General features: G+C 44.0%; 1 protein-coding gene across 6 annotated transcripts in view; it reads right to left on the bottom strand.

The window, feature by feature from the left end:
* The window catches only part of sfxn4 (sideroflexin 4), an 85630-nt gene that overhangs the window by 35354 nt on the left and 28411 nt on the right, over positions 1 to 21865 (bottom strand). For 4 of the 6 annotated variants that reach the window (XM_063072072.1, XM_063072074.1, XM_063072069.1 and 1 more), the window contains 4 exons: positions 20559 to 20633; positions 18379 to 18405; positions 8572 to 8626; positions 2940 to 2965 (listed from right to left, as the gene is read on the bottom strand). In XM_063072072.1, coding sequence (XP_062928142.1) covers positions 2940 to 2965; positions 8572 to 8626; positions 18379 to 18405; positions 20559 to 20633 — 183 coding nt within the window. The remainder of the gene's footprint in view (positions 1 to 2939; positions 2966 to 8571; positions 8627 to 18378; positions 18406 to 20558; positions 20634 to 21865) is intronic. The other 2 variants (XM_063072073.1, XM_063072070.1) reach the window with 1 other exon arrangement.

Consider the following 21865-nt stretch of genomic DNA (forward strand, 5'->3'; position numbering starts at 1 on the left):
GATTCTATTGCTTCACTATGCCTCTTATAATTTTACATACCTCTAAATGGTTACTTCTCAGTCTCCTTCATTCTTGGGGAAACGAACCCAATCTATCCAACCTCTTCCACAACTAATTGTCCAATCTGGACAACATCCTGGTGAATCTCCTCTACACTCTCTCCAGCACAGTCACATTTAATGTAGAACAGCATAAATTTGTTATTTGCTGTATATATCACAAGACCATAAGACACAGGAACAGAATCAGCCCATTCAGCCCATCGTGTCTGCTCCACCATTCCATCATGGCTGATCCCAGATCCCACTCAACCCCATACACCTGCCTTCTCACCGTATCCTTTGATGCCCTGATCGATCAGGAAATAATCAACTCCCGCCTTAAATATACCCACAGACTTTGGCTCCACAGCAGTCTGTGGAAGAGCATTCCACAGATTCACTACACTCTGGCTAAAAAATTCCTCCTTAACTCTGTTTTAAAAGGTCGCTCCTCAATTTTGAGGCTGTGCCCTCTAGTTCTGGATATCCCCATCTGTGGAAACATCCTCTCCACATCTACCTTACCTAGCCCTTTCAATATTCGGAAAGCTTCAATGAGATCCCCATGCATTCTTCTAAATTCCAGTGAGTACAGGCTCAAAGCTGTTAAACCCTCCTTTCATTCATTCCTGGAATCAACCTGATGAACTTCCTCTGGATTCCCTCCAATAACAACACATACTTTCTGAGATATCATGTCCAAAACAGTTGACAATACTCCAAGTGCGGGCTGACTATAATAAATCCTCAGCATTAACTCCTTGCTTTTATATCCTACTCCCCTTGAAATAAATGCCAACATTGCATTTGTCTTCTTTACCACAGACCCAACCTATGATTTAACCTTCTGGGAGTCTTGCACGACTCCCAAGTCCCTTTGCACTTCTGATGTTTGAACCTTCTCCCCATTGAGGTAATAACTGCACTGTTGTTCCTTTTACCAAAATGCATTATCATACATTTCCCAACACTGGATTCCGTCTACCACTTTTTGGCCCATTCTTCTAATCTGCCTAAGTCCCGTTGCAATCACACTATTTCTTCAGCACTAGGTACTCATCCACTTATTTTTGTATCATTCGCAAACTTTGCCACAAAGCCATCAATTCTATTATGCATAAACAACAGGAATTCTGCAGATGCTGGAAATTTAAGCAACATACATCAAAGTTGCTGGTGAACGCAGCAGGCTAAGCAGCATCTATAGGAAGAGGCGCAGTCGACGTTTCAGGCCGAGACCCTTCGTCAGGACTAACTGAAGGAAGAGTGAGTAAGGGATTTGAAAGCTGGAGGGGGAGGGGGAGATGCAAAATGATAGGAGAAGACAGGAGGGGGAGGGATAGAGCCGAGAGCTGGACAGGTGATAGGCAAAAGGGGATACGAGAGGATCATGGGACAGGAGGCCTAGGGAGAAAGACGGGGGGGGTGACCCAGAGGATGGGCAAGAGGTATATTCAGAGGGACAGAGGGAGAAAAAGGAGAGTGAGAGAAAGAATGTGTGCATAAAAAGGAGTAACAGCTGGGGTACGAGGGGGAGGTGGGGCCTAGCGGAAGTTAGAGAAGTCAATGTTCATGCCATCAGGTTGGAGGCTACCCAGACGGAATATAAGGTGTTGTTCCTCCAACCTGAGTGTGGCTTCATCTCTACAGTAGAGGAGGCCGTGGATAGACATGTCAGAATGGGAATGGGATGTGGAATTAAAATGTGTGGCCACTGGGAGATCCTGCTTTCTCTGGCGGACAGAGCGTAGATGTTCAGCAAAGCGGTCTCCCAGTCTGCGTCGGGTCTCACCAATATATCAAAGGCCACATCAGGAGCACCGGACGCAGTATATCACCCCAGTCGACTCACAGGTGAAGTGATGCCTCACCTGGAAGGACTGTTTGGGGCCCTGAATGGTGGTAAAGGAGGAAGTGTAAGGGCATGTGTAGCACTTGTTCCGCTTACACGGATAAGTGCCAGGAGGGAGATCAGTGGGGAGGGATGGGGGGGACGAATGGACAAGGGAGTTGTGTAGGGAGCGATCCCTGCGGAATGCAGAGAGGGGGGAGGGAAAGATGTGCTTAGTGGTGGGATCCCGTTGGAGGTGGCGGAAGTTACGGAGAATAATATGTTGGACCCGGAGGCTGGTGGGGTGGTAGGTGAGGACCAGGGGAACCCTATTCCTAGTGGGGTGGTGGGAGGATGGAGTGAGAGCAGATGTACGTGAAATGGAGGAGATGCGTTTAAGAGCAGAGTTGATAGTGGAGGAAGGGAAGCCCCTTTCTTTAAAAAATGAAGACATCTCCCTCGTCCTAGAATGAAAAGCCTCATCCTGAGAGCAGATGCGGCGGAGACGGAGGAATTGCGAGAAGGGGATGGCGTTTTTGCAAGAGACAGGGTGAGAAGAGGAATAGTCCAGATAGCTGTGAGAGTCAGTAGGCTTATAGTAGATATCAGTGGATAAGCTGTCTCCAGAGACAGAGACAGAAAGATCTAGAAAGGGGAGGGAGGTGTCGGAAATAGACCAGGTAAACTTGAGGGCAGGGTGAAAGTTGTATAATTCTATTATGCAAATCATTGACAAACAAGGTGAAAAGTAGTGGTCCCAATACTCAACCCTGAGGAACACCTCTAGTCACTGGCAGCCAACCAGAAAAGGCCCCTTTTATTTCCACTCACTGCCTCCTGCCTGTCAGCCATTCCTCTATTCATGCCAGTATCTTTCCTGTAACACCACAGGATTATCTTGTTAAGCAGCCTCATGTGTGGACCTTATCAAATGCCTTCTGAAAATATCAGCTTAGACAAATCCATCAATTAGCTACTGTCATTCAGTTGATAAAGAGAGAAAAAGAGCTGATGACAATTTGAATCTTTGAGTGAAAAACTAACCTACTGGGCTTTCAGTACCTACCAAAGGAGCAGCAAGTGGTGTGAATGCTGAAGGAGAGAACAAAAGACAAACCGTAAATAGACTGACACTTATTTCCAAAGTTACAGCACACACATGTAATATCACACTATGCTATACACCCAAATTGCGTTCGGTTCTGCTCACCTCACTACAGGAAGGATGTGGAAACTATAGAAAGGGTGCAAAGAAGATTTACAAGGATGTTGCCTGGATTGGAGAGCATGCCTTATGAGAATAGGTTGAGTGAACTTGGCCTTTTCTCCTTGGAGTGATGGAGGATCGATGACCTGACAGAGGTGTATACGATGATGAGAGGCATTGATGGTGTGGATAGCCAGAGGCTTTTTCCCAGGGCTGAAATGGCTGACATGAAGGGGCATAGTTTTAAGGCGCTTGACTATAAGTACAGAGGGTATGTCAGGGGTAGGTTTTTCCACACAGAGAGTGGTGGGTGAATGGAATGGACTGCCAGTGATGGCAGAGGAGATGGATACAATAGGGTCTTTTAAGAGACTCTTAGATAGGTACATGGAGCTTGGAAAATTGAAGGCTATGTGGCAGGGCAATTTTTGGCAGTCTCTAGAGTAGGTTACATGGTTGGCACAACATCGTGGATCAAAGGGCTGTAATGTGCTGTAGATTTCTATGTTCTATGTTCCGTAGTGACCTGGTTCATATTTTTTACTGTTATGTTGTATGTATTTCATTTTGTGCAGCTCTGTAAGAGCTGTTTCTTCTGCTTTCAGCCTGTTTGGGTTATTGTTGAAGAAAAGGGATGATGTGGAAAATGTGCCATCCAATTAGTGGGAGGTTTTTCTTGGTGAGGGACAATAAGGTTGGTCTTGGGTTTTTGTTTGCGAGGAGATGAAGAGAGAAGACGCTGGGGAGAACTGGTCAGAGAATATGATCTGGTGGGAGACCCATTTGTTGGAGATGGATTGTGAGTGACATTTGGAAGGTGGTGTGTGCTTTCACGTTCAACAAGGACTCAGCATGTGAGCGACAAAGAAATTCAAGGTCAGCTCCAACTTGTGCACATTTGACTGTTTAATTAGAATGGGCCCTATTCCTCTTGATATTCTTTACTAACCAGTGCATGAGTGGGCCAGTGAAGGAGTGGAACTTTGAGGCTTTGACTCGAGAGGCTTCGACAAGAAGAGGCGGAGGACAAGCCAGCTCGCAGTTAGTTTTTACAATGTCTCCTGAGACGGTGATGTGCCTCTCATGTGAGTTGTGGCAGTCTTGGGGGAACTCCCCTCTCCCGCAGAGTCACTTCTGCCAGAAGTGCTTATGGCTGGGCGATTTGGAAGACCGTGCAAGGAATCTGGAGCAGCAGCTGGATAACCTTCGACTCGTAAGGGAGAATGAGGCAGTCATAGATGAGAGCTACCGGGAGGTAGTCACATCTAGGCTGTCGGAAGCAGGTCGTTGGGTGACAATCAGAGGGGGGAAAGCGAAGGTGCGCAGACAGGTAGTGCAGAGCACCCCCGTAGCCATTCCCCTGAATAATAAGTTTACCGCCCTGGATACTGTTGGCGGGGACGACCAACCAGGTGTGAGCCACGGTGGCAGGGCCTCCAGCACTGAGTCTGACCCTGTGGTGCAGAAGAGTGGGACGGAGAAGAGGAGAGCTGTCGTCATTGGAGACTCTATAGTCAGGGAAGCAGACAGGAGATTTTGGGGACGTGAGGACACCCGCATGCTTTGTTGCCTCCCGGGTGCCAGGGTCCAGGATGTCTCTGACCGGGTGCACGACATCCTGGTACGAGAGGGAAAGCAACCAGAAGTCGTGATACATGTTGGGACCAACGACATAGGCAGGAAGAGGGATGAGGTCCTGAAGTGTGAGTTTCAGGAACTAGGCAGAAGGCTGAAGAACAGGACCTCAAGGGTGGCGTTCTCAGGATTGCTGCCAGTGCTACGTGACAATGATGGTAAGGATTGGAGGAGATGGCAGTTGAATGCGTGGCTGAGGAGTTGGTGCAGGGAGCAGGGTTTTAGATTTTTAGATCATTGGGATCTCTTCTGGGGAAGGTGAGACCTGTACAGATTGGATGGGTTGCACCTGAACTCGAGGGGGAGCAATATCCTTGCAGGTAGGTTTGCTAACATGTTTCGGGAGGGTTTAAACTAATTTGCGAGGGGGATAGGACACAGAGCGATAGAGCAGTGAAAGAATGCATGGAGTAAAGCCAGATCTAACATACAGAGAGGCTTTGAGGAAAGAGAAGCAGAATAAACAGTGTAAAGACAGTAAGGTAGAAGGGCTGAAATGTGTGTACCTCAATGCAAGAAGCATCAGGAACAAAGGTGATGAACTGAGAGCTTGGATACATACATGGAATTATGATGTAGTGGCCATTACAGAGACTTGGCTGGTACGAGGGCAGGAATGGATTCTCAATATTCCTGGATTTCAGTGCTTTAAAAGGGGTAGAGAGGGCAGACAAAGGGGAGGAGGGGTGGCATTACTGGTCAGGGATACTATTACAGCTACAGAAAGGGTGGGTAATGTAGCAGGATCCTCTTTTGTGTCAATATGGGTGGAAGTCAGGAATAGGAAGGGAGCAGTTACTCTATTGGGGGTATTCTATAGGCCCCCTGGTAGCAGCAGAGATACAGAGGAGCAGATTGGGAGGCAGATTTTGGAAAGGTGCAAAAATAACAGGGTTGTTATCATGGGTGACTTTAACTTCCCTAATATTGATTGGCACCTGATTAGTTCCAAGGGTTTAGATGGGGTAGAGTTTGTTAAGTGTGTCCAGGACAGGTTCCTGTCACAGTACGTGGTCAGGCCGACCAGGGGGAATGCCATACTAGATCTAGTACTAGGTAATGAACCGGGTCAGGTCACAGATCTCTCAGTGGGTGTGCATCTGGGGGACAGTGACCACCGCTCCCTGGCCTTTAGCATTATCATGGAAAAGGATAGAATCAGAGAGGACAGGAAAATTTTTAATTGGGAAAAGGCAAATTATGAGGCTATAAGGCTAGAACTTGCGGGTGTGAATTGGGATGATGTTTTTGCAGGGAAATGTACTGTGGACATGTGGACGATGTTTAGAGATCTCTTGTGGGATGTTAGGGATAAATTTGTCCCGGTGAGGAAGATAAAAGAATGGTAGGGTGAAGGAACCATGGGTGACAAGTGAGGTAGAAAATCTAGTCAGGTAGAAGAAGGCTGCATACATGAGGTTTAGGAAGCAAGGATCAGATGGGTCTATTGAGGAATATAGGGAAGCAAGAAAGGAGCTTAAGAAGGGGCTGAGAAGAGCAAGAAGGGGGCATGAGAAGGCCTTGGCGAGTAGGGTAAAGGAAAACCCCAAGGCATTCTTCAATTATGTGAAGAAAAAAAGGATGACAGGAGTGCAGGTAGGACCAATGACAGATAAAGGTGGGAAGATGTGCCTGGAGGCTGTGGAAGTGAGCGAGGTCCTCAATGAATACTTCTCTTCGGTATTCAACAATGAGAGGGAACTTGATGATGGTGAGGACAATATGAGTGAGGTTGATGTTCTGGAGCATGTTGATATTAAGGGAGAGGAGGTGTTGGAGTTGTTAAAATACATTAGGACAGCTAAGTCCCCGGGGCCTGATGGAATATTCCCCAGGGCCTGACAGAATATTCCCCAGGCTGCTCCACGAGGTGAGAGAAGAGATTGCTGAGCCTCTGGCTAGGATCTTTATGTCCTTGTTGTCCACGGGAATGGTACCGGAGGATTGGAGGGAGGCGAATGTTGTCCCCTTGTTCAAAAAAAGGTAGTAGGGTTAGTCTGGGTAATTATAGACCAGTCAGCCTTACGTCTGTGGTGGGAGAGCTGTTGGAAAAGATTCTTAGAGATAGGATCTATAGGCATTTAGAGAATCATGGTCTGATCAGGGACAGTCAGCATGGCTTTGTGAAGGGCAGATTATGTCTAACAAGCCTGATAGAGTTCTTTGAGGAGGTGACCAGGCATATAGATGAGGGTAGTGCAGTGGATGTGATCTATATGGATTTTAGTAAGGCATTTGACTAGGTTCCACACTGTAGGCTTATTCAGAAAGTTAGATGGCATGGGATCCAGGGAAGTTTGGCCAGGTGGATTCAGAATTGGCTTGCCTGCAGAAGGCAGAGGGTGGTGGTGGAGGGAGTACATTCAGATTGGAGGATTGTGACTAGTGGTGTCCCACAAGGATCTGTTCTGGGACCTCTACTTTTCGTGATTTTTATTAACGACCTGGATGTGGGGGTAGAAGGGTGGGTTGGCAAGTTTGCAGACGACACAAAGGTTGTAGATAGTGTAGAGGATTGTCAAAGATTGCAGAGAGACATTGATAGGATGCAGAAGTGGGCTGAGAAGTGGCAGGTGGAGTTCAACCCGGAGAAGTGTGAGGTGGTACACTTTGGAAGGACAAATTCCAAGGCAGAGGACAAAGTAAATGGCAGGATACTTGGTAGTGTGGAGGAGCAGAGGGATCTGAGGGTACATGTCCACAGATCCCTGAAAGTTGCCTCACAGGTAGATAGGGTAGTTAAGAAAGCTTATGGGGTGTTAGCTTTCATAAGTCGAGGGATAGAGTTTAAGAGCCACGATGTAATGATGCAGCTCTATAAAACTCTGGTTAGGCCACACTTGGAGTACTGTGTCCAGTTCTGGTCATCTCACTATAGGAAGGATGTGGAAGCATTGGAAAGGGTACAGAGGAGATTTACCAGGATGCTGCCTGGTTTAGAAAATATGCATTGTGATCAGAGATTAAGGGAGCTAGGGCTTTACTCTTTGGAGAGAAGGAGGATGAGAGGAGACATGATAGAGGTGTACAAGATAATAAGAGGAATAGATAGAGTGGATAGCCAGCGCCTCTTCCCCAGGGCACCACTGCTCAATACAAGAGGACATGGCTTTAAGGTAAGGGGTGGGAAGTTCAAGGGGGATATTAGAGGAAGGTTTTTGACTCAGAGAGTGGTTGGTGTGTGGAATACACTGCCTGAGTCAGTGGTGGAGGCAGATACACTAGTGAAGTTTAAGAGACTACTAGACAGGTATATGGAGGAATTTAAGGTGGGGGCTTATATGGGAGGCAGGGTTTGAGGGTCGGCACAACATTGTGGGCCGAAGGGCCTGTACTGTGCTGTACTATTCTATATAACTGTTCAGTTAAGATTCATAAATATAATTCCTGTAATCGTATGCAGTGTGCTGTCTGTTATTTCGTGACATTAATTTGTAACAGGGCAGCGAATTACACAGTGTCCATACAAGCTGAGGTTTGGGGTGGGATTCAGTGCACCTCAATCTCTAAAGTTTGGTGGGGTCAGAGGTCGTCTTCCCAAGACAAATGTAGCCAAGGAAACCGAGGTGTTTCAGTTCTACCCTTGATAATGTGACAAGAAATCACTGATGATCCTAATGAAAGGGGACCACTGACACCGTTCATATTTTTTTACAGCTTTGCAGACCAACCATTGCTTTAAGCAGGAAATTGTTTTACACAGCCTGAGAACTGCACAACACTTTAAATGTTTAAATTAAGAAAATTCCAGCTGCTCGTAAGCAAAGATTAAGTGCGTGGGAGCCTTTTAGATACTACGCCGACTGTGCACCTCAGAGCAAAGAAATAAATAGCGAACGATGTGAACAATACTGACCTGAAGCACGGAACACTGTTGGCAGTACACTTCCTGTGTCCGGATGAACTGAAGACTAAAGGGGACAGGGAGTTAAGCATAAGAACATAAGAAATAGGAACAGGAGTAGACCACCTGGCCTGTCAAGCCTGCTCTACCATTCAATAAGATAATGGCTGATCTGGCCATGGACTCATCTCCACCTACTTGCCTTTTCCCCATAACCCTTCATTAGCCTACTATGCAAAAATCTATCCAACCTTGTCTTAAATATATTTACTGAGGTAGCCTCCACGACTTAATTGGGCAGAGAATTCCACAGATTCACCACTCTCTGGGAAAAGCAGTTCCTCCTCATCTCCGTCCTAAATCTACTCCCCCGAATCTTGAGGCTATGTTCCCTAGTTCCAGTCTCACCTATCAGTGGAAACAACTGTCATGCCTCTATCTTATCTATCCCTTTCAGAATTTTATATAAGATCTCCCCTCATTCTTCTGAATTCCAGCGAGTACAGTCCAGGTGACTCTTTAGGATTGATTCTTCTCCATATATCAATCAGATTTAAATCTTTCATCAATGATAAAGTTAGATTTACTACCTTCGATTTTATAACAGTCTTAGTTGATCTATCTAAGATTGGGTCTAAGCAAAAATTAAAGTCTCCTCCAATTAATATTTTTTCATGTGCATCCGCCAAATTCAAAAAAGCTTCTTGTATGAATTTTGCATCATTTTCATTTGGTGCATAAATATTCATAAATGTCCATAATTCAGAGAAAAGTTGACAATGTATAATCACGTATCTCCCCGCAGAATCGGTTATTACATTTTGTATTCTAATTGGTAACGTTTTATTGATCAAAATTGCTACTCCCCTGCTTTTGAATTAAATGAAGCCGCGACAACACTACCCACCCAATCTCTCTTTAGTTTCTGATGTTCTGTTTCTGTTAAATGCGTTTCCTGTAAAAAGGCTAAATCTATCTTCATTTTCTTAATATGTGTTAAGATTCTTTTTCTTTTCACTGGTCCATTAAGCCCATTAACATTAAAACTCAAAAAATTCAATAAATTAGCCATTATCCTTAACAAAGTTACTCCAATCTAAAACATTACTTATCTTCTCAACTCTCATAGTTCCTTGGGGAATCTCTTTGAACTTCACCATGTTGCTATGTGTCTCCCCCACAACCCTCCAGGCAAAAAGAAAAAAGAAGATAGAAAAGATACAAAAAAAGAAAAAGCAAAATACCCCCCCCACTAATGTTGTGAATGAAAAGATACACAACACTACCCCCCTCCATTTTGTGGGTCGTGGCTAAAGCCACGCTTGCACACATGATTAGCGTAGCAATTGGTCAGTGCTTCTTCCAGCTCCCCCGCAACAAAAAAAAATTATATATATATATATAAACAAAATTAATATTACTATTCCCAACTAGTATTCTTCGAATTTTAATCTTTCTTCCCCCCCTCGTATAATTAATAATATATTTATATATTCATCCGCCCAAAAATCCAACAAGTCCATTCTTTGACTCAGTCTTCATCTTCAATCTATCTCACTCCCCTGGATTTGTTCTTGTGTCTGATGAATATTCAGAGAATCTCGCACAAACTGCTCCGCTTTCTGGTAGTCATCAAAAAATCTTTTTTCTCCACCAGCCAAAAAAATCTTCAAGGTTGCAGGATAACGCAATATAAATTGATAACCATGATCCCATAGGATTTTTTTCACTGGATTAAATTTCTTCCTTCTCTTCAAAAGTTCATAAATCTTCTCCCCTGAATCTCTCCTCATAGTCTAACCCCCTCATCTCTGGAATCAACCTGGTGAAGCTCCTCTGCACTGCCTCCAAAGCCAGTATATCCTTCCTCAAGTAAGGAGACCAGAACTGCACACAGTACTCCAGGTGCAACCTCACCAGTACCCTGTACAGTTGCAGCATAACCTCGCTGCTCTTAAATTTAATCCCTTTAGCAATGAGGACCATCATTCCATTTGCCTTTTTGACAGTCTGCTGCACCTGCAAACCAGCCTTCTGTGATTCATGCACAAGCATTCCCAAGTCACTCAGCATAGCAGCATGCTGCAATTTTTTACCATTTAAATAATAATCTGCTCTTCTATTTTTCCTTCCGAAGTGGATGACCTTACATTGTATTCCATCTGCCAGACCCTCACCCACTCACTTAACCTATCCATATCTCTCTGCAGACTCTCCGTATCTTCTGCACAATTTGCTTTTCCACTCAGTTTAATATCATCAGCAAACTTACTTGGTCTCCTCTTCCAGACTGTTAATGTATATCATGAACAGTTGCGGGCCCAACCCCGACCCCTGTAGCACACCACTCACCATTGATTGCCAACCAGAGTAACACCCAACCAGAGTAACATCCCAATTCTCTGCTTTCAATTAGTTAACCAATTCTCTATCCGTGCTAATACATCACCCCCAACTCTATGTATCCTTATCTTATAGTTAAGTCTTTTATGCGGCACCTCATCAAATGTCTTCTGGAAATCCAAGTAAACAATGTTCATCTATTCCCCTCACCCACTGCGCTCATTATATCCTTAAAGAACTCTAGTAAGTTTGTCAAATAGGACCTGCCTTTGCTGAATCCATACTGCATCTGCCTGATGGATCCATTTCTTTCCAGATGCTTTCCTATTTCTTTAATGATAGCTTCAGGCATTTTCCCCAAATACAAATGTTAAACTAACTGGCCTATAGTTACCTGCCTTTTGCCTGCATCCTTTTTTGAATAGTGGTGTGACATTTGCCATCTTCCAATCCACCTAGAACTGCCTGAATTCCAGAGTATTTTGGTAAATTATCACCAAAGCCTCTACTCTAACTTCTGCCAATTCTTTCAGTATCCTAGAATGTATTCCATCAGGACCAGGGGACTTATCTATCTTCAGGCCCACAAGTTTGCTCAGCACTACCTGCTTGTGTTGGCTATTGGATCGAGGTTCTCACCTTCCATTGCATCCATAACATCTCTCTTTGGCATATTAGACATGTCCTCCACCATGAAGACTGACAGAAAATAGTTATTCAAAGGCTCTGCCATTTCCTCATTACCCAAAATCAATTCCCCCTTCTTGTATTCCAAGGGATCTACTTTCACTTTAGCCATCCTTTTCCGCTTTATACAATTATAAAAACGTTTACTATAATTTTATAATTTGTGCTAGTTTATTTTCATATTCTATCTTCCCTTTCTTCATTGCTCGGTTTATGGTTCTTTGTTGCTTTTTAAAATCTTCCCAGTCTTCCAGTTTCCCACTACTCTTGGCAAATTTGTATGCATGAGGTTTTAGTTTGATACCTTCTTTCATTTCCTTAGTTACCCAAGGCTGGCTCTTCCCACCCTTACTGTCCTTGCCTTTATCTGGAATATACTTTTGTTGAGCACTGTGAAAAATCTCTTTGAAAGTCTTCCATTGTTCCTCAACCATCCCACCATATAGCCTGTGTTCCCAGTCTACACTAGCCGAATTCTCCCTCATCACATTGTAGTCTCCATTGTTTAGGCATAATACACTGGTTTTAGATTGAACCATTGCACCCTCCATTTGTATCAGAAACTCAATCATATTTTCCAAGATAACTAATTTTACCTGTCTCATTGCACAGGACCAGATCTAAGATAGCATGTTCCCTTGTAGGTTTAGTAACATGCTGTTCACGGTTGCATTCTATGAAGTCCTCCTCCAGACTGCCTCGACCAACTTGATTCACCCAATCTATGTGCAAGTTAAAGTCCCTCATGATAACTGCTGTTCCATTCTAACATACCTCAGATATTTCTCCGTATTACATAAAGAAAGGGGTATTACATAATCTACCTCACCACTGGACACTGACAGAAATAACTAGAAATTTAAAAAGTCACTGTGCAATTAGTCTATGTAATTATAAGTGAGCATATTAACTACAGTTACAATTAAAGACACAAATTATATCCAAAAGATGTGAAAAAACTTACAAAAATCTACAACTGCTCCAACAAACAGGTAACAGAGCTCAAGTACTATGGCTGGCCTCTGACAAAGTCATTGTGTAATCACAGATGATATATTGAAATGTTGGCATTTGACTTAAGGAAACTTGCGTACACATTACAAGAAGGGATGTCTTTTTCACATGGGGTCCCGGTTATACTCCAACTGGCATACTGTTTGGTTTTGGACACTAAAATGCTGGGAAGATGCAATCTTATAGCTGTGTGACGGAGAATATATTCACTGGGGGAACTTTGAGGGTTAAATATCAGATCAGCATTGTGAGATTACATTGCATAAACTTTCCCTTTATACAGACTCAGTCTGTTCATGATTTTTCGGATTGGGTCCATGGTATTACCAAGGGCAAGGGTGAGCAGCCAGGTCTTGGTACATATTGGCACCAATGACAAAGGTAGACTAGGTGATGAGGTCCTGAAGAGCGATTTTAGAGAGTTAGGTAGAAAGCTGAGAAACAGGACCTCCAGTGTAGTAATATCTGGACTGCTGCCTGTGCCACATGCCGGTGAGGGTAGAAATAGAATGATTTGGCAGGTAAATACGTGACTGAGGAACTGGTGCAGGGGGCAGGAGTTCAAATTTATGGATCACTGAGATCTCTTCTGGGGAAGGTACAATCTGTACAAATGGGACAAGTTATACCTGAACCAGAAGGGGTCCAATATCCTTGCACGGAGGTTGGCTAGAGATGTTAAGAAGGGTTTAAACTAATTTGGCAGGGGGATGGGAACTGGAGTGATAGTGCTGAAGATGAAGTAACTGGCTTACAAACAGAGGAAATGTGTAGTGGAAGAAGCTGTTGATAGGGCAAAATTGCAGTCAACAGGATGAGTTGCAACGTAAAAGGCAGACAAAATCAAGAAGGGTGAATACAGGACTGAAGGTGTTATACAGTATTTGAATGCGCACAGTATAGGGAATAAAGTAGATGAACTTGTGGCAGTTACAGATTGGCATGTATGATGTTGTAGACAACACAGAATCATGGCTGAAAGAAGATTATAGCTGGGAATTTAATGTCCAAAGATGTATTGAAAGGATAGGCAGGAAGGCTGAAGGGACGGCATTGCTCTGTTGATAAAAAATGATATCGAATTATTTGGACGAGGTGAGATAGGGTCAGAAGGTGTTGAATTATTGTGGATAGAGCTAAGAAACTGCAAGGATAAGAAGACTCTGATGGGAGTTGTATACAGACCCCCAAATAGTAGCAAGGATATGGTCTCCAAATTACAATGGAAGATAGAAAATACATGCCAAAAGATCACTCTTAGAATAGTCTAAGGGATTTCAATATGCAGGTAGATTTGGAAAATCAGGTTGGTGCTGGATTCTAAGAGGGGAAATTTCTAGAGTGACTATGGCTGGCTTTATAGAGCAGCTCATGGTTGAGCCCACTGGAGGACCAGCTATTCTGGATTGAGTGTTGTGCAATGAACCGGAATTGATTAGAGAGCTTAAGGTAAAAGAACCCTTAGGGGTAAGTGATCGTAATATGATCAAATTCACCCCGAAATTTGAGGAGAAGCTAAAGTCAGATGTATCAGTTGGGTAAAGGGAACTACTGAGGCATGAGAGAGGAGTTGGCCAGAATTGATTGGAAAAGAACACTGGCAGGGATGACAATGGAGTAGCAATGGCTGGAATTTCTGGAAGCAATTCGAAAGGCACAGGATATATACATCCCAAAGAGAAAGAAGTATTCTTAAGGCAAGATGACACAAGTGTGGCTAACAAGAGAAGTCAACACCAAACATAAAAGCCAAAGAGAGGGCATATAATAGAGCAAAAATTAGTGGGAACTTAGAGGATTGGGAAGCTTTTAAAAACTAACAGAAAGCAACTAAAAAGTCATTAAGAAGGTAAAGATGGAATACGTAGGCAAGCTAGCCTGTAATATTAAAGAGGACACCAAAAGTTTCTTCAGATACATAAAATGTAAAAGAAAGGTGAGAGTGGATATCAAACTGCTGAAAACAATGCTGGAGAGGTAAGAATGGGGGATAAGGAAATGGTGGATGAACTGAATAAGAATTTTGCATCAGTTTTGACTGTGGAAGACACCAGCAGTATGATGGAAGTTCCAGGTGTCAGGAGTCATGATGTATGTGAAGTTACCATTACTAGACAGAAGGTTCTTTGGAAACTGAAAAGTCTAAAGGTAGATTAGTCACTTGGACCAGATGGTGTACATTCCAGGGTACTGAAAGAGGTGATTGAAGAGATTGTGGATGCACTAGTAATAATCTTTCAAGAATCATGAGATTCTGTAATGGCTCCGGAGATCTGAAAAATTGCAAACGTCACTGCAACTTTGGCATGATTATTTCTTCAGTGGTTTGAACGAGGCACAACTGTGCAAGTGCGTGGGCATCAGCCAGTGAGAAGAGTTCAAAAGGTGATGGTTATTTCTTGAGCGGTTTGAACGGGGTACGACTATGCAAGTGTGTGGGTGTCAGCCAGTGAAAACAGCAAGAAGAGTTCAAAAGGTGACGGTTATTTCTTTAGTATTTGAACAGGGCATGACTGTGCAAGCGCGTGGATGTCAGCCGTGAGAACAGCGAGAAGAGCTTAAGAAGAAGACAGCCTTATAGAGCGTGCAACAGAGTAGGAAGGCTTTGGCTCAACAGGGTTTCAGTGATTAAGGGTCGAGGCGAGGTAGGTTATCTGTGCAGAATACAGACAGAAAGTACGTGTGTGAGGCCAGTTTTCTGTGCTTGGTGTCAGATGTGGGAGGTCCTGGAGACTCCCAGCCTCCCGGATGGCCACATATGCAACAGGTGTGTCGAGCTGCAGCTCCTTAGGGACCGCGTTAGGGAACTGGAGATGCAGCTCGATGACCTTCCTCTGGTCAGAGAGAGTGAGGAAGTGACAGAGAGGAGCTATAGGCAGGTAGTGACTCTGAGGCCTGGGGAGACAGATAAGTGGGTAACAGTCAGGAGAGGGAAGGGCAAGAGGCAGATACTAGAGAGTACCCCTGTGGCTGTGTCCCTTGACAATAAGTACTCCTGTTTGAGTACTATTGCGGGGGGGGGTGGCCTACCTGGGGGAAGCAACAGTGGTCATGCCTCTGGCACAGAGTCCGGCCCTGTGGCTCAGAAGGAAAGGGAAAGGAAGAGGATGGCAGCAGTGATAGAGGACTCTAAAGTTAGGGTGTCAGACAGGCAATTCTGTGGACACATGAAAGAAACGCGGATGGTAGTTTGCCTCCCAGGTGTCAGGGTCTGGGATGTTTCTGATCACCTCCATGATATCTTCAAGTGGGAAGGAGAACAGCCAGAGGTCGTGGTACATATTGGCACCAATGACATAGGTAGGAAAAGGAAGGATGTCCTGAAAGCAGACAAAAGGGAGTTAGGAAGGAAGTTGAGAAGCAGGACCTCAAAGGTAGTAATCTCGGGATTACTGTCTGTGCCACGAGACAGTGAGTATAGGAATAGAATGAGGTGGAGGATAAATGCGTGGCTGAGGGACTGGAGCAGGGGGCAGGGATTTCGATTTCTGGATCATTGGGACCTCTTTTGGGGCAGGTGTGATGTGCACAAAAAGGACAGGTTGCACTTGAATCTGAGAGGGACCAATATCCTGGCAGGGAGATTTGCTAAGGCTATTAGGGAGAGTTTAAACTAGAATTCCTGGGGGCTGGGAACCGAACTGATGTGACGGAGGAAAGGGAGGTTGGCTCATAAATAGAGAAAGCTTGGAGACAGTGTGAAAGGGAGGATAGGCAGGTGATAGAGAAGGTATGCGCTCAGACCAATGGTTTGAAATGTGTCTATTTTATTGCGAGGAGTATTATGAATAAAGCGGATGAGCTTAGAGTGTGGATCAGCACTTGGAGCTATGATATTGTGGCCATTACAGAAACTTGGATGGTGCAGGGGCAGGAAAGGCTACTTCAAGTGCCAGGTTTCAGATGTTTCATAAAGGACAGGGAGGGAGGCAAAAGAGGTGGGGGCGTGGCACTGTTGATGAGGGATAGTGTCATGGCTGCAGAAAAGGAGGAAGTCATGGAGGGGTTGTCTACGGAGTCTCTGTGGGTGGAAGTTAGGAATATGAAGGGGTCAATAACTCTACTGGGTATTTTTTTTTTATATAGACCACCCAATAGTAACAGGGACAGAGAAGCAGATAAGGAGACAGATTCGGGAAAAGTGTAATCATAAAAGGGTTGTTGTGGTGGGAGATTTTAATTTCCCAAATATTGATTGGCAACTCCCGAGAGTGATGGGTTTAGATGGGGTGGAGTTTGTCAGGTGTGTTCAGGAAGGTTTCCTGACACAATATGTAGATAAGCCTACAAGAGGAGAGGCTGTACTTGATCTGGTATTGGGAAATGAACCTGGTCAGGTGTCAGGTCTCTCAGTGGGACAGCATTTTGGAGAGAGCGATCATAATTCTATCGCCTTTACCATAACATTGGAGAGGGATAGGAACAGACAAGTTAGGGAAATGTTTAATTGGAGTAAGGGGAAATATGAGGTTATCAGGCAGGAACTTGGAAGCATAAATTGGAAACAGAGAAACATACGGAAGAAATGTGGCAAACGTTCAGAGGATATTTCTGTGGGGTCCTGCATAGGTACATTCCAATGAGACAGGGAAAGGATGGTAGGGTACAGGAACTGTGGTGTACAAAGGCTGTTGTAAATCTAGTCAAGAAGAAAAGAAAAATTTACGAAAGGTTCAAAAAACTAGGTAGAGATCTAGAAGATTATAAAGCTAGCAGAAAGGAGCTTCATAATGAAATTACGAGAGGCAGAAGGGGCCATGAAAAGGCCTTGGCGGACAGGATTAAGGAAAACCCCAAGGCATTCTACAAGTATGTGAAGAGCAAGAGGATAAGAGGTGAGAGAATAGGACCAATCAAATATGACAGTGGAAAAGTGTGTATGGAACCGGAGGAGATAGCAGAGGTACTTAATGAATCCCCTGCTTCAGTATTCACTACGGAAAAGGATCTTGGTGATTGTAGGGATGACTTGCAGCAGACTGAAAAGCTTGAGCATGTAGATATTATGAAAGAGGATGTGCTGGAGCTTTTGGAAAGCTCAAGTTGGATAAGTCACCGGGACCGGACGGGATGTACCCCAGGCTACTGTGGGAGGTGAGGGAGGAGATTGCTGAGCATCTGGCGATGATCTTTGAATCATCAATGAGGACGGGAGATGTTCCGGAGGATTGGAAGGTTGCGGATGTTGTTCCCTTATTCAAGAAAGGGAGTAGAGAGAGCCCACGAAATTATAGAGCAGTGAGTCTTACTTCAGTGGTTGCTAAGTTGATGGAGAAGATCCTGAGAGGCAGGATTTATGAACATTTGGAGAGGCATAATATGATTAGTAACAGTCAGCATGGCTTTGTCAAAGGCAGGTCGTGCCTTACAAGCCTGATTGAATTTTTTGAGGATGTGACTAAACACATTGATGAAGGTAGAGCCGCAGATGTAGTGTATATGGATTTCAGCAAGGCACTTGATAAGGTACCCCATGCAAGGCTTATTGAGAAAGTAAGGAAGCATGGAATCCAAGGGGACATTCCTTTGTGGATCCAGATCTGGCTTGCCCACAGAAGGCAAAGAGTGGTTGTAGATGGGTCATATTCTGCATGCAGTTCGGTGACCAGTGGTGTGCTCAGGGATCTGTTCTGGGACTCCTTCTCTTTGAGAAGAAAATTGGATCAGCCATGATGAAATGGCGCAGTAGACTCAATGGGCCAAATGGGCCAATTTTGCTCCTACATCTTATGGCCTTATGACACATCCCACTAGTTTTCACTAATGCTTCCTCACCAGAGTAAGCTTCAAGGCTCCTTTAATCTGTAAGATAAAAAAGTGAACTATTAAAACATGTATAACTACGGTTTAAACTAATTGACACTAAACAAATAACCTTAAGTAAATAAACCATTTGATATGGCAACTTTTTTGATCAAGACTGCAAGAAAGCTAAGTAGATCTCAAGAAAAAGTCCCTCCTCCATGTACTCGGCCTTGGGTTAGGGTAACCCTAATCCTAACCCTCGCCGCCTTGGTAAAGTAGCCATCATAATCAAAGTCCCTTCTTACTGCAAAGATATTTTCTTTTCTTTCCTCCCAGCAGGTAGAAGATACAAACATGTACCAACAGGCTCAAGGTCAGCTGCTTTTTTGCTCTTGCATGACTATTGAATGGACCTCTTGTGTGATAAAATGAAATCTTGACCCACAATCTTCCTCACCATGGCCATGCACCTTATGGTCTACCTTCATTGCACTTTGTAAATGTACCACTTTATTATTACTTGTTCATTGTATGGACAGTATTCCAAACAAAGCTTTTCACTGTACATAAGAACATAAGAAATAGGAGCAGGAATGGGCCATCTGGCCCATCGAGCCTGCTCGCCATTCAATAAAATCTGTCCGTAAACTCAGCTCCATCTACCTGCCTTTTCCCCATGAGGAAAAACTTTTTCACCCAGAGGGTTGTGGTTCTGTGGAATGCTCTGCCTCAGAAGGCAGTGCAGGCCAATTCTCTGGATCCTTTCAAAAAAGAGCTAGATAGAACTCTTAAAGATAGCGGCGTGAAGAGTTATGGGGAGAAGGCAGGAAAAGGGTACTGACTGTGGATGATCAGCCATGATCACAGTGAATGGTGGTGCTGGCTCGAAGGGCTGAATGGCCTACTCCTGCACCTATTGTCTATTGTCTAACACTTAATTCCCCTACTATGTAAAAATCTATCTAACTGTATCTTAAATATACTTAGTGAAGAAGCCCCAACTGCTTCCCTGGGCAGAGAATTCCACAGATTTACCACTCTCTGGGAAAAAACTGTTTCTCCTCATCTCTATCCTAAATCTTCTCCCCTGAATCTTGAGGCAATGTCCCCTAGTTCTAGTCTCACCTACCAATGGAAACAACTTTCCTACTTCTATCTTATCTATCCCTTTCAAAATTTTGTATGTTTCTATAAGATCCTCTCTCATTCTTCTGAATTCCAGAAAGTATAGTCCCAGGCAACTCAATCTCTCCTCATAAGTTAACCCCTTCATCTCTGGAATCAACCTGGTGAACCTCCTCTGCACTGCCTCCAAAGTCAGTATATCCTTCCTCAAGTATGGAGACCAGAACTGCACACAGTACTCCAGGTGCGGCCTCGCCAGTACCCTGTATAGTTGCAGCATGACCTCCCTGCTCTTGAACTCAATCCCTCTAGCAATGAAGGCCAACATTCCGTTTGCCTTCTTAATAACCTATTGTACCTGCAAGCCAACTTTTTGCGATTCATGCACAAGCACTCTCAAGTCCCTTTGCACAACAGCATGCTGCAATCTTTCACCATTTAAATAATAATCTGCTCTTCTATTATTCCTTCCAAAGTGGATGATCTCGCATTTACCAATGTTGTATTCCATCTGGCAGACCTTGGCCCACTCACTTAACCTATCTATATCCCTCTGCAGATTCTCCACATCCTCTGTACTATTTGCTTTTCCACTCAGTTTAGTGTCATCAGCAAATTTTGCTACATTACACTCAGTCCCCTCTTCCAAATCATCAATGTAAATGGTAAACAGCTGCAGGCCCAGCACTGACCCCTGCAGCACCCCACTCACCACTGACTGCCAACCGGAGAAACACCCATTTATACCAACTCTCTGCCTTCTATTGGTTAACCAATCCACTATCCATGCCAATACACATCCTCCAATTCCATGCATCCATATCTTATTTATAAGTCTCTTGTGCGGCACCTTATCGAACGCCTTCTGGAAATCCAAGTGTACAACATCCACCTGTTCCCCTCTATCCACTGCACTCATTATGTCCTCAAAGAACTTCAGTAAGTTTGTTAAACAGGACCTGCCCTTTCTGAATCCATTGCTAAAGTACTTCGGTACTTCAACAATATGAACCGAATTGCCAAATATAAAATGAAGTATGACTGCCTTTTGCACAATTTATTTGTGTTCTGCTGGTATGGTTTACCTTTTCATCTTTCACCTGCTCCTCCAGGCTGGGCTGGCTGTTTTGAAGCAGAGTTTGAGCATTTTTTATTTCCTGCTGTTCAAGTGAAAAATAAGACATGCATTTAATAAATTCAAAAAAAACGTGGGCTTCATCACTGCATGTTGGAAATAAAAGAAAGTTTTTGAATTGGATCTAGTTTTGGAATACCCCAAATATCCATGGTAAAACAAACTGTACATTAATAAACATTGCACAAGTGCAATATCTACAACACACACAGAATGCTGAAGGAACTCAGCAGAAACATCGACTGTTAACTCTTTTCCATAGATGCTCCCCGGCCTGCTGAGTTACTTCAGCATTTTGTATATGTTGCTTTGGATTTCCAGCATCTGCAGATTTTCTTGTGTTTGTGTACAATACCTACAACTTGATTTTAGCCTTATGATTAACTTTCATAGACAAATAAAAAGAACCATAAGAGTCATAGAGAAGTGCAGCACAGAAACAGACCCTTAAGCCCATCTAGTTCATGCCAAAACCACCTAAACTGCTTACTCCCAATGACCTGCACTGGGGCCATTGACCCGCACTGGGGCCATAGCTCTCCATGCCACGGCCATTCATGGACCTATCCAAACCTCTCTTAAACGTTGAAATCGAGCTCACATGCACCGCTTGTGCTGGCAGCTCATTCCACAAACTCATGACCCTCTGAGTGAAGAAGTTTCTCTTCATGTTCCCCTTCAACTTCTCACTGTTCACCCTTAACTCAGCGAAATAAGCCTGCTTGCATTTACTCTATCTATATCCCTCATAATCTTGTACACCTCCACAAAATCGCCTCTCAATCTCCTACACTCTAAAGAATACAGTTCTAACATATTCAACCTTTCCTTATAACTCAGACCCCCAACACCCAGCAACATCCTTGTAAATTTTCTTTGTACTCTTTCCATAAGACCGAAGACCATAATGTATAGGAGCAGAATTGGGCCATTTAACCCATCTGTACTGGGTAGGTTATGACCCGTTCAAAACTGATGAGTTGCACCTGCACCTGAGGAGCACTAATATTTTTTCGGGCAGGTTTGTTCGAGCTGTTGGGGTGGGTTTAAACTAACTTGGGAGGGGGGTGGGAATCACAGTGAAGGGACTCAGGATAGGACAGATGGTTAAAAAAGTAAAGATAGCATGCAGTCAGATTGTCAAGAAAGGCAGACAGGTGACGGGACTTAGTTGCAGCCAAATCATTAGGGATGCAGAATCAGAAAGGATAATAAAAACGGTACTCAAGGTGTTGTATTTAAATGCGTGTAGTATAA

The sequence above is a fragment of the Mobula hypostoma genome, chromosome 19 (genome assembly GCF_963921235.1).
Source record: "Mobula hypostoma chromosome 19, sMobHyp1.1, whole genome shotgun sequence".
Taxonomy (NCBI): domain Eukaryota; kingdom Metazoa; phylum Chordata; class Chondrichthyes; order Myliobatiformes; family Myliobatidae; genus Mobula; species Mobula hypostoma.